Below are 16,577 nucleotides of genomic sequence, written 5' to 3' on the forward strand. Positions count from 1 at the left end.
GAACAAATCTTTAAACTGTACTCTGTCTTTAATACATACATCATATAAAAATATCTGAATGTGATTAAATCTAACTACAATAAATGTTAAGGGAACAAGAAAAATATATTGTTTATATTAGTATATGGTGAAGTAAGCATTTAACTTCTTAAAGTATTCAAAGACTTGTGTTTCTCTGACCAAAAACGTTTATATGATGGTTTACTCTTATGTGCAGAAAAACAACAATATAAAATGATACAGGAAGAGAGTGTGTGTGTTTGAGTGCTTTCATGACCACACAAGCTCATCTGGAGTGTATGTTTATGTGGCTTCATGTCCACACATGCCCATCTGGGCTGTGTATCTGTGACTTTACGTCCACACATGCCCATCTGGGCTGTGTATCTGTGACTTCATGTCCACACATGCCCATCTGTGATCAAGATATAAATTTAGTTTACTGCATTATTGGCACTTACACCTCATATAAGAAATGACTGAAATTTGTTGGCAGCCATGTTACCAGTATAGCCCATTGTGTCACAACTGACAACTCACATCATGTCTACAGTGACATAATCTTTATGTTCCAGCCAATCTGAGATGTAAACTATTATCACTTGATACACTGACACCATTCTAGAGGACATAATTACAACATTATTCTGTCCCATTGCTTTATATATTCAAATAATTAATTTGCATGAAGGAAAACAATTTGAATTGTATTATGGGGACTGGACTTGCTGCTCGACTTGTCGAAATTTAGGGACTAAGGGGGGATACTCATCTATTAATTTTCTCTGAGAATTTATTCATCACAAGTTATGTCATTGTTTGGTTTTACATGTTAAGAATCTAAATCTTTCTACAAATCTTATAAAAATCTTTATATAATGTACAAATATTTTTTCCCACACTTCTTTTGTTAGCAAGCCAATGTCCTATTAATTCCTCAACAATGTTTGATAGTTGAATGGAAAGTTGTGTGCTTCTCCATTTTTCAAATGTTTGCATCTATTCTGTACATTAAAACATTGAAATTAATTTACAGCACTTAATTTAAGCAATAATGAGAGTATTTCATCATAGGGTATAGGGTAAATTCCATTTATATTTAACCACAATATTTAACCACATTTGGTCATTTTTGCTAAAGTTAATAAAGTTCATAAATGAATGAAATAATTCACCAGCTTATAAGTATTGATACAAGTTTACAAATTGTTCATGTCACATTTTGTTGTCCTTTTGGATTATCAGAACATGTTGATACCCACTGTAAAACCAACATGTTTAATTTGTTCCACTAAGTGTTGATTTTGACTGGAAGAACTGTATTATTATTATCATTATTATTATTATATCATTATTATTCATTGAATACATCAAGATGATATTGATTTCATAATACTGACTTGCATGGCAAAATACTGTGGTTCATCTTTTTCATCTGTGAAGTTAATGGGTCCAAGAACTTAGCATGATTCTACTTACAATCACTTTCTGTTTGAACGAGCTGTGAAAATATTAAACTACAAACAACAAGGACAGTCACCAAATATCACTTTAAGAAATAAAAATATCCATTTTTATGAAGAATAGTTTTATTAAATCCTGGTCTGTTAAAGTACTGATTTCATTCAAGTGGTGGAACATCTGGATCATCAACAAAGTTCTCACTGTTGGGCCGTTCTGCAACATGTCGAGTTGGTCCCTGCGATCCTAAGGGAGGTATTATTTTATCTCTTCTATCCTGTACAATGTTTCGAATGTCAACAGACTTTTTGGCAGAGGCATCCACTTCCAACTTTTCCTCTTTGGGCCTGGTCAGGTAAAGAAATAGGAATTTTGAGTAAAAGAAGAGTCCATCAGAAAAGTAAAAACTATTTTGAACTTTCAAATCTGCATGAAACATCAATAGTGACAACCTGTATTTCAAGTCCACAAATAGCATTTCCATTTCAAAAACCATCCCAGTGGTATAACTTGGCATACATACAGATTAATAGACACAAGTAAACAATGTGGTGTTACAACTCTATGGTCTTAAAAAAAGTAACAGAAAAGAGCAAATATGAACAAGTTTTGTAAAATTCAACAAATAATTTATATCTCTAGAAAACAAAGTAAAAGTGTGAAAAAAGAAAAAGAACTTATGGTATTACAAATTAAATACCAAATAATCCCTGAATTACTAACACAAGTCCTTAAGAATAAGGTTCAAATAAAACTTAAGTGGTATTCCAAAATAAATCCAAAGCTGAAAGTGTTAATGTGCCTGTGATGGCCCGAATAGTAATAATGTGCCAACAGTCCTTTGCTGAATCACAATAATCATATCCAAGAATATACCCCTATTTGAATTTCACTATAATTCCAAGCCTCTATTTCCAAGCCTCTACCCTTATATGAATTTCACTATAATTCCAAGCCTCTATTTCCAAGAATATACCTCTATTTGAATTTCACTATATTTCCAAGCCTCTACCCCATTTGAATTTCACTATAATTCCAAGCCTCTATTTCCAAGAATATACCCCTATTTGAATTTCACTATAATTCCAAGCCTATATTTCCAAGAATATACCCCTATTTGAATTTCACTACAATTCCAAGCCTCTATTTCCAAGAATATACCCCTATTTGAATTTTGCTACAATTCCAAGCCTCTCTTTCCAAACATATACCCCTATTTGAATTTCGCTACAATTCCAAGCCTCTATTTCCAAGAATATACCCCTATTTTAATTTTGCTATAATTCCAAGCCTCTATTTCCAAGAATATACCTGTATTTGAATTTCACAATAATTCCAAGCCTCTATTTCCAAGAATATACCCCTATTTTAATTTCGCTATAATTCCAAGCCTCTATTTCCAAGAATATACCCCTATTTGAATTTCACTATATTTCCAAGCCTCTATTTCCAAGAATATACCCCTATTTTAATTTCACTATAATTCCAAGCCTCTATTTCCAAGAATATTACTTTAGATGAGCTCTGTATCTTAAAAATGCAGTAGCCATAACAAGATTTTCAAGATGGTCATATGTCCCAAATGAATCACTTTTATTTAAGACCAACTTGACATCATACGTCTTCTGGTAAAAATCCCATGTCAACATGTCTTTCTGGTTTGGAGGAGAGGAGATAATGAGATTTTTAAGATGGCTTAACCCTTTACCTCATAGAGCATAGTTACAAAGTGCAGCGCGCTATAAACAGAATACCTGTTACCTATTCAACTCCATATGCATAGGCCTGCCTGTTAACTGTTAAGCAGTGTAGTGTATGTTATGTTTAACAGCAATTTTAACCATTTTACATTTTTGGTACACATCTATTATGTGTGGAAAAATTTAAGAGTAAAGTCCGATTGATATAGCTGTGTAATTATTTTTCATGAATAATTTCTTATGTGCTTTAAAATCTTGAGAGAACTCGTTCACCATCATGTCAGTGAGGCCGCGTGACCAACCATAGCTGCCATTACTCATACTTGAAATTCATCTGAATTTGATAATTTATAAAAACTAACTGCTGCCTACATCAATATCAGAGCCTTTACCTAAGTTATTGGATCCTTCATAGTTATGATTCTAATCTTGAAAACTTCGTAAGTACTGAATGAAATCTGCAACTGCCATTTTGGAAAGTGGAGATTAAGACCCAGTTACTTTAAATAGCAGATATCGACCAGTGCATAAACAGTGACCACGTGCTCTGACATATTTGTCATTCGTAGAAATGAATGTAGTATCTAATAGGGGGGTTTCTCCGAAGGTGGAGCTACGAAAACCGGCTCAAAATGGCTGATGTTTACAGCAGGAGTCAAAAGGCGCTTCCATGCGAATGGAGTAGAGGCATCCAAAGACGCTTGCATGAGGTAAAGGGTTAAAGTAACATTAACACAAATAATAAAATAGCAGCATAGACTTCATGTGTATCATCCTTAAAGTAACATAACAATAACGGAAGTAATAAAATAGTGGCATGGACTTCATGTGTATCTTCCTTAAAGTAACATAACATTAGCACAAGTAATAAAATAGTAGCATAGACTTCATGTGTATCATCCTTAAAGTAACATAACAAGTAACGTAACATTAGCACAAGTAATAAAATAGTAGCATAGACTTCATGTGTATCTTCCTTAAAGTAACGTAACATTAGCACAAGTAATAAAATAGTAGCATAGACTTCATGTGTATCATCCTTAAAGTAACATAACAAGTAACGTAACATTAGCACAAGTAATAAAATAGTAGCATAGACTTCATGTGTATCATCCTTAAAGTAACATAACATTAGCACAAGTAATAAAATAGTAGCATAGACTTCATGTGTATCATCCTTAAAGTAACATAACAATAACGGAAGTAATAAAATAGTGGCATGGACTTCATGTGTATCTTCCTTAAAGTAACATAACATTAGCACAAGTAATAAAATAGTAGCATAGACTTCATGTGTATCATCCTTAAAGTAACATAACAAGTAACGTAACATTAGCACAAGTAATAAAATAGTAGCATAGACTTCATGTGTATCATCCTTAAAGTAACATAACAATAACGGAAGTAATAAAATAGTGGCATGGACTTCATGTGTATCTTCCTTAAAGTAACATAACATTAGCACAAATAATAAAATAGTGGCATGGACTTCATGTGTATCATCCTTAAAGTAACATAACAAGTAACGTAACATTAGCACAAGTAATAAAATAGTAGCATAGACTTCATGTGTATCTTCCTTAAAGTAACGTAACATTAGCACAAATAATAAAATAGTGGCATGGACTTCATGTGTATCATCCTTAAAGTAACATAACAAGTAACATAACATTAGCACAAGTAATAAAATAGTAGCATAGACTTCATGTGTATCATCCTTAAAGTAACATAACATTAGCACAAATAATAAAATAGTGGCATGGACTTCATGTGTATCATCCTTAAAGTAACATAACATTAGCACAAATAATAAAATAGTGGCATGGACATCATGTGTATCATCCTTAAAGTAACATAACATTAGCACAAATAATAAAATAGTGGCATGGACTTCATGTGCATCATCCTTAAAGTAACATAACATTAATGCAAGTAATAAAACAGTGGCATGGACTTCATGTGTATCATGCTTAAAGTAACATAACATTAGCACAAATAATAAAATAGTGGCATGGACTTCATGTGTATCATGCTTAAGGTAACATAACATTAACAGAAGTAATAAAATAGTGGCATGGACTTCATGTGTATCATCCTTAAAGTAAAATAACATTAGCACAAATAATAAAATAGTGGCATGGACTTCAGTGACATAAGTTACGTCCTATGTGTCAGCTAGATTTGTTTAACAATCAGCATCCAACATTTTCCATTCAGATAACATACAAGTAATGTTATATTATAAAACATTACTATCAAGGCCAAGTAATTCAAAGCATACATTGCTTTAGTCCTGTTACTCTGAGTTTTACCTTGAACCCTGGGAAGAGTCCCCAGTTCTAATAAGGTAAAACAAACTCTATATTTACAAGAGTTTGGACATTTAAATTTCTTGAAAAGACTCTTAGAAGGGCTCTTGGTAAAAGAATTCTATCAAAAATCTGCCTCATGTAAATATGTTACAAATATATGAACTTCTATAAGAAAAATAATTTGAAGTCTGATCAGAGTTTATGAAACAGCTCCATCTCTATAGATTTAAATTCACCAAGTCTTGAATCCATTCCTACCCACCTCTGTTGCTTTGGTTTCCCTTCATTCTCCTTGTTGTCTTCTTTCTTTTCTGTAACTGAAGGTTTGACTAATGGCTTGACCTGCAAGGTTTAAACAGCTTACATTTAACTCTATTATGAAATCCAATATTAGTTTTGTGAAACCACTATCTGACAATAAAATGACTGTGTGATGAAAAGTCACATGGAAACATGTATCATGTTCAATGAAAAGTTACCCAGAAACATATAAAAATTTACATGGAAACATGTACTATGCTGAATGAAAAGTAACATGGAAACAAGTGCTATGTCAAATGAAAAGTTACACATAAACATGTACTATGCTGAATATAAAGAAATATGGAAACATGTACTATGCTCAATTAACAGTTACTCAGAAACATATACAATGCTGAATGAAAGTTACATGGAATCATGTGCAATGTTGAATGAAAAGAAATATGAAAACATGTACTATGCTCAATTAACAGTTACCCAGAAACATATACAATGTTGAATGAAAGTTACATGGAAACATGTACTATGTTGAACGAAAAGAAATATGGAAACATGTAGAATGTTGTGTGAAATGTCACATGGAAACATGTACCTTGCTGCTTAAAAAGTCACATGCAAAGATGTACTAGTCAAATGAAACGTCATGTGGAAACATGTACTATGTTGAACAAAAAGCAACATGCTTGGAACATGTACTATACTGAATAAAAAGCAACATGATAATATATACCATGCTGAACAAAAAGTCATAAGGAAACATGTACTATTTTGAACGAAAAGTCATATGAAAACGTGTACCATGCTGAATGAAAAGTTACATGAAAACATGTACTATTTTGAATAAAAAGAGCTATGGAAACATGTACTATGTATAATGAAAAGTCACATGGAAACATGTACTATATTTAATTAAAAGAAATATGGAAACAGTTATTATGCTGATTGAAAAGTCACAAGGAAAGATGTAATATGCTGAATGAAAAGTCACATGGTAATGTGTACTATGTTGAATGGAAAGCAACATGGAAATGTGTACCATATTAAATGAAAGAAACATGGAATACTATACTCAATGAAAAACAACATGGAAACATGTACTATGTTGAATGAAAAGAAATATGTAAGCATATACTGTGCTGAATGAAAATAAATATGGAAACATGTACTATGCTGAATGAAAAGTCACATGAAAACATGTACCATGCTGAATGAAAAGTCACATGAAAACATGTACCATGCTGAATGAAAGTCTCAAGGAAACATGTCCTATGCTGAATTAAAAATCATACAGAAACATGTACTATGTTCAAGATGAAGCAAGGAAGCACACCAAATGATAGAAAAATATTTTGTTTGAATGAAGACAAAAAGGGCATCAAAATGCATAAGTTATTAAATGTTCTATATAACCAATAATCTTGCCATATTTTTATGGCTAGACTTTGTCAGTAAACTCCTGAATGCAAACAAATATATTACAGTAAATTTGATCTAAACAATCAGCTGTGCCATAAGTCATGAAATTGAAGTTTTGGTCACTGTCTCATACATAAATAATTTGCATTCACATTTCTAGTAGACAATGAGTATCTGAAATTATTTATTATCAAAGCCAGCTTTACACATGAAAAAATAACAGATTAATTGTACAGATGATATCATAGATTCTGATAAACACAATTCACATTTGGTTTCAGACTTATTCAATCCAGCAGTCAACTATTTAACATGATTTTGCAGTGAACAATTCTCTCTCCCATACACACAGTACCTTTGGCATGGTAACCAGGAGGTGACCTGTGATCTGTGATCTTTGAGCTGAGCTTGAGTCAGGGTTCACCTCCTCTGTTAGATGTAACTGGAACACCTTGTGTCACAAGAATAAGAATGAAATGGGATAAAGAGAACAAACAAAACAAAACCATATCAATGAATGGAAATTAAATGCAAATCTTACTGCAGTGTCATGAATGGCACATTCTATGCCCACATCATGCTTAACCATTCTCAATGTAGATAACTGCAATGTTTTGGTTCAGCTTTGTGACACAGAACAAATGTTATTGTGTGGACATCATTCAGTCACAGTGAATCTAACAATTGACCTTTTGACCCAAAACTGACATAAGGTTTCTACCTTACCACAAGTGTAAGCTATCCAAAAGTGTGATCCAGGTATGTAGTGTAGAACTAATGTTACTGTGTGGACACCATTTGTATTTTTTCAATCAGTTTAGGTAATTCTCAACAAAAACAGTACCATAAAACTTATCATAAAGCCATATGAGAGATGAATGGGTTTGGGTAATTCTCAATAAAAACAGTACCACAAAACCTTATGATAAAGTTATATGAACCTTCAACTGGCTTGGGTAATATTAACAAAAACAGGACCAACAAAATATTATGATAAAGTCACATCAGCCACCAGTGGGCCTTGGTAATCATAAAAATATATGACTAGAAAAGGAATATAAACAATCTGCATAAAGTGATTATACCAAAAAATCTTGCTGTTTTCATTATATTTTCAACAGAAGTTGGGAAGAACATATATATTCCATTTTAATTTCTTGCAAGGGCCCAACACACTAGTAAATATTTGTCTGCTGTGAAAAAGAGAAGATATAAGGGAAAGGTAGAACAAATAATAAGCAACTATAAATCACAAATAACTGTCAGCATGTACTGAAGAATTTAAAGTTGCAAAAATATTAACATAAAATGAAGTACAAGATTAGCAAATCATTAATCTATAAGCAAGAGAATAGGTTAAATGTACAAGAATTAAATGATTCACAGTATTTCAACTTCCTTGTTATTCAATTCAACTGAAGAGTGAGGTACAGAAAATTTAGTGAAAACAAAGAATTTAAGAGTGGAAAGCCTAACCTTTCCCTTCAAGGTCACTCTGACATAATTTGTTTGTACATCCACATCAATCAAAGAGGTGTCAAGATGCCTGAAAAAAGGAAGCTCACATTTTATAAGATTTAACTTAACCAATCAATTATAACAGTATTATTATCAATTATAAACCTAATTTTGACAGGTGGAAAACTGAAATGTAACTATTTTTGTCCAAAATATTTTCAAAATCTCCCTTTTAAGCATAGATATCTCAATTTCAGTAAGGCTCAAGGAAGGCAAGCTGCTACTAAAATCTGCACAAAACATAAAACATCATAATTTTCAAAGAATTTATCATGATACATACCTGGTGTCTTCATTCCACTTAACTTACCATCATGCATGCATATTGTCTTGTTATCACTCAACTCACTATAACACATTCCTGGTGTAAAATTCCACTTAACTTATCATCATGGATACCTGGTGTCTTGTTGCCATTTAACTTACCATCATGCACACCTGGTGTATTGTTGGTATTTAACTTACCATCATGCACACCTGGTGCCTTGCTGCCAAGTAACTTACCATCATGCACACCTAGTGTATTGTTGCCATTTAACTTACCATCATGCACACCTGATGTCTTGTTGCCATGTAACTTAGCATCATGCACACCTAGTGCCTTGCTGCCACTTATCATGTACACCTGATGCCATCTTGCTACTTAACATATCATCATGTACATCTGGTGTCTTGTTAGCACTTGATTTTGTGCATTAACTCAGTGCCAAAAAACAGATCTTACATCTGCATTATTCAGTGCAACCATATTGGGAAACAGAAATTGTACTTCCAAAGATGAGAGCTCTGCACACAGTCAATGGAAGCTAAATCTTCATATGCACGGTGTACGTATTACATCAAATATGGTATTATAATCTGTGAACTGCGTGGTTTAATAAAACAAGAGTCTCTCAAATGAACTGATGCTCAACTGTCCAAAAAGAACTACCAGGAATTCAAGATAAGACCCATATTTCAGTTTAACTGCTGAGTGTTGAAACTGAATGAACTGATGCTCAACTGTCCAAAAAGAACTACCAGGAATTCAAGATAAGACCCATATTTCAGTTTAACTGCTGAGTGTTGAAACCATCTCTGACATCCTTGAGCAATAAGATTTGCATTCTGGCTGCTTTGGTAGAAATACTGGATGTAAGATTGTCACCAATTTCATCTTAGACAAACTGGACTCAATTAGAAGACTGATGCTGAAAATCTACAGCCAATGTGGCCAGTTATTATGGAGAATTAGTGCTTAGATTTTCAATATGTTCATTGTGGCAGTTATAATGGATGTTTGCTGGGCACCATTTTCATTTAGGACCAATTAGAATTATTTGTCTTTTGGTGAAGACTCTTTGTTGATATGACCATCAATTTTGGAACAGTTGTGATAACAAGATTTTCAAGCTGGTCATAATGGTGGTCATACTGGATGTCAGATCAGCACTGATTTCATTCAAGACCAACCAGATGTAATAATAAATCTTATGGTCAAGGAGCTGAGACAAAAATATTTTCAAGATGGTTTCCATTGTAGCCATACTGGATGTCAGATTGACACTATTATCACTTAGGATCAACTAGTCATCATAACAAATCTTCTTGTGACAACCTTATGTTGATATGATCATCCTTTAGAAGGAGTAACAACATTTTTAAGATAGCTGCTAGGTGGTTACACTTAATGTGAGATTAGCACTATTTTCATTTAGTCCTAGCTAGACATCATAACAAATTTCAAGTGAAACCACATGTCAATATGACTTTCCATCTTGAAGGAGTATTGTCAACATTGTAAATTGGCTTCTGTTGTAGCAATGCATATCAGATCAGAATTTGTATTAAAGACAAACTAGACACAATTAAAAGCCTTCTGGAGAAACCCCATACTGATAAGACATTCTATTCTGGAGGATTGGAAATAACAAAATTTTCATGATGGCTTCTATGGTGGCCATAGGACCATCCATTTATGAGGAGTAGCCATGACAACATTTTTAAGATGACTGCTGTGGTGTTGGATGTCTGGGCAGTACCACTTTCATCCAGGACCAACTTCTGGTAAAAACACCATGGTGTATAATGTTTAAGGAGTAGTATTGATAATACATTTTTTCAAGAGATGGCTGCCATATTGGTTGTCAGATTGGCACCATTTTATTTTAAGACCAATTTTATCATGGAATGATTATGTGTGTAAAGTTTCATGTCAATCCTCCAAGTAGTTATGGAGGGAGGAATAATAAACATGTACAAATGGACAAACCAACATATGACAACAGGTCATCCCATAAGGTCTTTGGGTCTATGACCAGTAGGGCTAAAAATAGAATGATACAAATTTGAAAACTGATTTTCAGCTGTTTGAAAGTTATATCTGTCTCACTATCTACTGCTGAACAAAGAATGAGTACTTTTTCTGTCAGTGTCTTAAATTGAACATTGTTGATTATCTCTTTCATTACCAATACAAGCAAACATAGCATATGTACAAAAATTTTAAATGTTATGATACTAAAACAATATATGGATAACCATTAGTGGCTTTTGTTAAACAGATTTTAACAGAGATAAAATATAACAAAATGATTGTAATATTTATGAAAAAATAGAAAGGCAAAATTGGACACACACACACCCCCCAGTCTCTCTCAGAAAATAATTAGAAACAAGTTAAAAAAGATTGGAAGTGTAATTTTCTATTAATGTTATGGTCATATGTCAATAAAACAACCAGTTATCTACTCAACCATCTACTGTATGCTACAAAATTTGAACGAAATAAAATTTTGTGAATTAAGCCACTGTCACACATTTTCAAGAGTTATGATCACCTAAATGTATATCACTTTGTATTGTCGGATTTACAAAACAAATCTTTAAAAAAGTTTAGCTATGATTATTTGTATCATTATAGGGCTAAATTAAAATACAGTACTTACTTATAAATTACAAGATCCAAAACAAGTTTATTGTCTTCTTCATTATCCTTCAGAGTAAAATCAATCCTGAAAAACAGATGGATACAACAAATAAGAACTGACAAAATGAAACTGTAATCAGTCAAAAATAATAAAGACATTCTTGGTAGAATTTCTACTAGATATAAGAAGAAATAAGGCAGACCAAAGTCTGCTCTGAAGTTTTAATAGATTGAAAAAACTGCTGTCTAGCATGTGCTTGATCCAGATTACAAAAGATGATAGCATTTCAGCACCTAAGGATGATTTGTTGTCAAGAGTGGACAATTCTGGAATGAATTGCCCTAACAAGACAGAAATGCATGATGGTACTTTGATAAATTTCAACTGCATAATGCATAGGTATAATGTATGCTTAACACTTGTCCATGACTGTGGATTGTACTTAATGATAATGGTTATTTGTAAACAGGATGTCTACATGACTAAGTTTTGTCATGATTGTAAGTTCTAAATCCCACATGAGAAAACTTTTTATTTCAGGACATTCTTGAAACAGACTTCTTTATAAGGCAAGAGTTCATGGTCAGTCTTGTTTACTGTTAGCGTAGATTTTTCCATCCAAAACTATCACATTCTATTATATTATAAGCCAAGTGAAAATATATATGTAAAGGGACCTAGTAAACAAATAATTCATGCCTGTTTTAGCTCAGTCTGTGGGAATCCATTTCTCATCAGAATGTAGAGTTTACAGTTTGGTTCAGATATAATTAGAGAGGAATTATTTATTTAAATTATTCCTTGAAATTACTAAGTGCTCATTGACCTCAGATTAACATATTAGTTTGGAATTATTGTAAACACATTCAAAGACATTTAGGATCAAATCATTGTAATATTTCTGAATATTCAAGACTATTGGAATTCATCTGGAACATTCTATACTTTTGTACTTGTGATAAGACATTTAGAATTATTTAAGATTTAATTCCCAATACTTGAAGTGTCTCTTAAATCAGCACTTTATATTGTAGAGAAATAAATTATTTGCTGACTTTACTAAACTTGTTGGTTTCACTTCTTTCTGTTACATAGCTTAAGACTTACAGTTTTGTAAGAATAAATAAACATAAAGAATTAAATGGCCTATACTTACTTTGGCTCATTAACATTCATTGGATTTCCTTCATCACTAAATAACCTGCGAGGTTTCTTAGGTGGATTCTTCTCTGATCTAAAATAAAATTTAAGTAAAACTTTGAACTTAAATAAAGACTGAATCTGCCATGATGTACAACTCCATTGTGTGTTGTTTAAATTATGACTTCAATCCTGATAAATAATTGGTACACAAGGCAGAAACTTTTCTGGGAGTTTGAATATTCAAGAGCTTGAGCTTATTCATCACATTTAAGGTTGGTGGTTCTAATTTCCTTCGGTTTCCTTCTGCTTATTGATTATTGAATGCAATCACTTGACCAATGGGGTGTACAGTACAACTTGCATACTGTCATCTCTCTTATGCAATAAAATCTTTTACTCAGACATGTTCTGATATTCTATAATCTTATTCTTTCATCTATAGACTTTGATTTTACAGTGCTGTGCTTCCAATCAACAACCCTCTACAATACAAAGCCATTATGTGGAGGTTGTAATCTACCTAGAACTTGCTTTGCAATAATATTTTGATAAAGAATAAGAGATGCCATGTTATTTTTCCTTTCTTTTTAATTTCAAAATAATATTTTTGTCCTGAAGGACGAAGACACAAAATTAAGTTTGGGAGAATGTGGGAGGTTTACAGATGCTATCTTCATATGGAAATTCTTCCTCCCTGACACAGGTGGACTGTTCTACTAACTGGACTGCTTAAGCTGACACCCCCATCCAGTTCCTGTAACACCCAATCAGAAATACACACCCAAAATAAGAAACCAAGTTTCTATGGTTCAAAGCAACCTCAAGGCAACTTCTGAAAAACAGGACTCTTTCTTGCCTCACAAGAAAGATACACATCAAGTAGTGAGGTACAGTGTATGATTGAAAAGCAGCCATAGGCAACAGGCCATCATACAGACATATGAACAGCCGAACATGCCTGGCCCCTTCAAAGGATATATCTTCAAGTGAAATACCAAATATAGTCACTTACAGGTAGAGTCAATCTGCAAACAAATACGATCCTGATCTGCCCTCACATAATACTCTGGCAGATCACAATATATGTTGCTTGTTCTACTGATTACTCCTAAAATACTGCACAGACCCAGATATACTGGTGTATTATGTTATGGAAGATCTGGGCCTGTGCAGTTTGCAGTTGAAAGTGACTCATAAGTGAGTATGAATGGAAGATGACTCTTTAATAATTTATACTAATTACTTAGAAGAACAACCCAAAACTATACTTACTCCTTATTCTTCTCCTTATTTTTCTGCTCCTGTATATAATGATGAACCTCAATCCTGGACTCTGGAGTGTAGGCTACTTTCTCCTTCCAAAATCTGAAAATAAAAGACTGCTTCTTAAAATTTCACCAATTTAAAAAATAACTTGAATCAAAGTACTAGCCTGGTATCTCAAATGGAAAAATGTCAGGCTTGTTGCCTCATTACTTCCAGTCAGGTGGAACTGATACAATAATTTCTAATAGATCTATACCTGTGTCATAGGAATATACCTGTATTATAGATATATACTTGTGTTATGGGCTATACCTATGTTATAGGTCTATACCATGTTATAGATCTATACCCGTGTTATGGGCCTATACCCGTGTTAGAGTTCTATACCTGTGTTTTAGGTCTATACCTGTGTTTCAGGTATCTACCATGTTAGAGATCTATACTTGTGTTATGGGCCTATACCTGTGTTATAGGTCTATACCTGTGTTATAGGTCTATGCCTGTGTTTCAGGTATCTACCATGTTAGAAATCTATACTTGTGTTATGGGCCTATACCCGTGTTAGAGGTCTATACTTGTGTTTTAGGTCTATACCTGTGTTTCAGGTATCTACCATGTTAGAGATCTATACTTGTGTTATGGGCCTATACCTGTGTTATAGGTCTATACCTGTGTTATAGGTCTATACCCATGTTATTGATCTATACCTGTTATGGGCCTATATCTGTGTTATAGGTGTATACCTGTGTTATGGGCCTATACCTGTGTTATAGGTCTATACCTGTGTTATAGGTATATGCCCATGTTATTGATCTATACCTGTTATGGGCCTATACCTGTGTTATAGGTTTATACCTGTGTTATGGGCCTATACCTGTGTTACAGGTCTATACCTGTGTTATAGGTCTATACCCATGTTATAAATCTATACCTGTGTTATGGGCCTATACCTGTATTATAGGTCTATACCCATGTCATAGGTCAGACATGTTATTGTTTAATGAAAATGTGACCGCGAAACAAATTACAAGTTGTCAACTTCTTATTTGTTTTTATTCTTTATCTTGTTTTTAGACTGTCCACATTGTTACCCTTGATTTGTTTTATTACCTTTTTATGCTGTCCACATTGTTATCCTTGATTTGATTAATTTTTTGTTAAACTACCCACATTGTTACCTTTGATTTGCTTTATTTTCCTTCTGTTTGTTCAATTACAATTTGATAAGGAAATGAAAGTTTTTGAAATAATAAATATCATTATGACATTGTGATTCTTGATAAAAGTCCCTTTTCTAAATATAGTACCATTAGATTTACCTCCACATTTATGGCTGCAATACTGATGCAATAACTTGTTTTGTTTGTTTATATGCTGTTTCATAAAAACCTGATTTAACAAGACCAAGCAAAAGAACAAAATTAGTTCCTCAGGTCAGAATGAGATATGGAACATAATTAACATATTCAAAAACAAATGAAGAAAGTGAAAAATCACAAAGACTAGACTAGATAAATCTGACCATTTTTTATAACCAGAATTTAAATTTATACATAACTGCATCCTGTCATATATAATTGTTATGATGATGCATATCATTTATGACGTTACGTAATGATGTAATTGTTGTTTTAAAATAAAAGACGTCATCCGTTACTTTCAAAACATTTCGTGCCTGAAGAAGTATACATTAAATGTGAAACTAGTTGCATAGAATTTTTGGCATTTGCATTGTTTTTAAACTATCTACATAACTGCATGAATTTCTACTCCCTCTTTCATTTCCAGTTTAAATATAGTAAACAATAAATATGAGATAAAAGAACATTGGCTAATAAAGTAAGTAATTTGTCCTCTGCTGATAGATTTCTTTCAGACTAATTGCAAAGTGAGAAAAACAACACAAAATTTACTCATTTGTCTTTTCAATGTCTTCTTTTTCTTTTTCTATCTTCTTGGCTTTTATATCTGCTTCCTCAGATGAACTGCTCTTTTCTTCCAGGGATTCCTGTCCACTCCTGATAAAAAAATTTAAGAAAGGTTTTCTTTACCCTGTGACACTGAGGGTTTAAATTTATTTACCCTGTGACACTGAAGGTTTGAATTTCTAAACCTTGCAAAAACTAAGAGCTTGAGTATCAAAATCTAAGAAAGATTTTCTTTATTCTGTTATACTGAGTGTTTAAATAATTTTTCCATGTGTAACTGAGGGTTTTAATTTCTTTACCCTGTGACACACTGAGGGTTTGAATTTCTTTACCCTGTGACACTGAGGATTTTAATTTCTTTACCTTGTGACACTGAGGGTTTGAATTTCTTTACCCTGTGACCCTGACGGTTTGAATTTCTGTAACTTGTGACACTAAGGGCTTGAATATAAAAATCTAAGAAAACAAATGCAACTGAGAATCCCAATTAACGACATAAAATCTTATTGTTTTCTGTAATGAAAGCTTCAGTATTGAATGGTACATATAGTAAACAGCATTTTGTGTTTTAAGAATAGAATCTGTAACATCAATATTTAAAAGCTGAGTGTACATATTTTCTTGATAAAAATCAGTTTGGAACCATAAGGGAATCTGTCATAG

The 16,577-nt window shown here is 32.8% G+C and overlaps 1 protein-coding gene across 1 annotated transcript in view; it reads right to left on the reverse strand.

The window, feature by feature from the left end:
* Nucleotides 1–1,571: 1,571 nt before the first annotated feature.
* Nucleotides 1,572–16,577, reverse strand: part of LOC149807087 (dynein axonemal assembly factor 11-like) — a 44,064-nt gene continuing 29,058 nt past the window's right edge. Inside the window, exons 10-17 of the mRNA XM_089961749.1 lie at nucleotides 15,900–16,004; nucleotides 13,993–14,085; nucleotides 12,734–12,811; nucleotides 11,596–11,661; nucleotides 8,627–8,696; nucleotides 7,506–7,601; nucleotides 5,736–5,815; nucleotides 1,572–1,808 (exon numbers count right to left, since the gene is read on the reverse strand). Coding sequence (XP_089817875.1) covers nucleotides 1,622–1,808; nucleotides 5,736–5,815; nucleotides 7,506–7,601; nucleotides 8,627–8,696; nucleotides 11,596–11,661; nucleotides 12,734–12,811; nucleotides 13,993–14,085; nucleotides 15,900–16,004 — 775 coding nt within the window. The 3' untranslated portion in view covers nucleotides 1,572–1,621. The remainder of the gene's footprint in view (nucleotides 1,809–5,735; nucleotides 5,816–7,505; nucleotides 7,602–8,626; nucleotides 8,697–11,595; nucleotides 11,662–12,733; nucleotides 12,812–13,992; nucleotides 14,086–15,899; nucleotides 16,005–16,577) is intronic.

The sequence above is a fragment of the Sinohyriopsis cumingii genome, chromosome 1, assembly GCF_028554795.1.
Source record: "Sinohyriopsis cumingii isolate HCF-2022 chromosome 1, ASM2855479v2, whole genome shotgun sequence".
NCBI lineage: Eukaryota > Metazoa > Mollusca > Bivalvia > Unionida > Unionidae > Sinohyriopsis > Sinohyriopsis cumingii.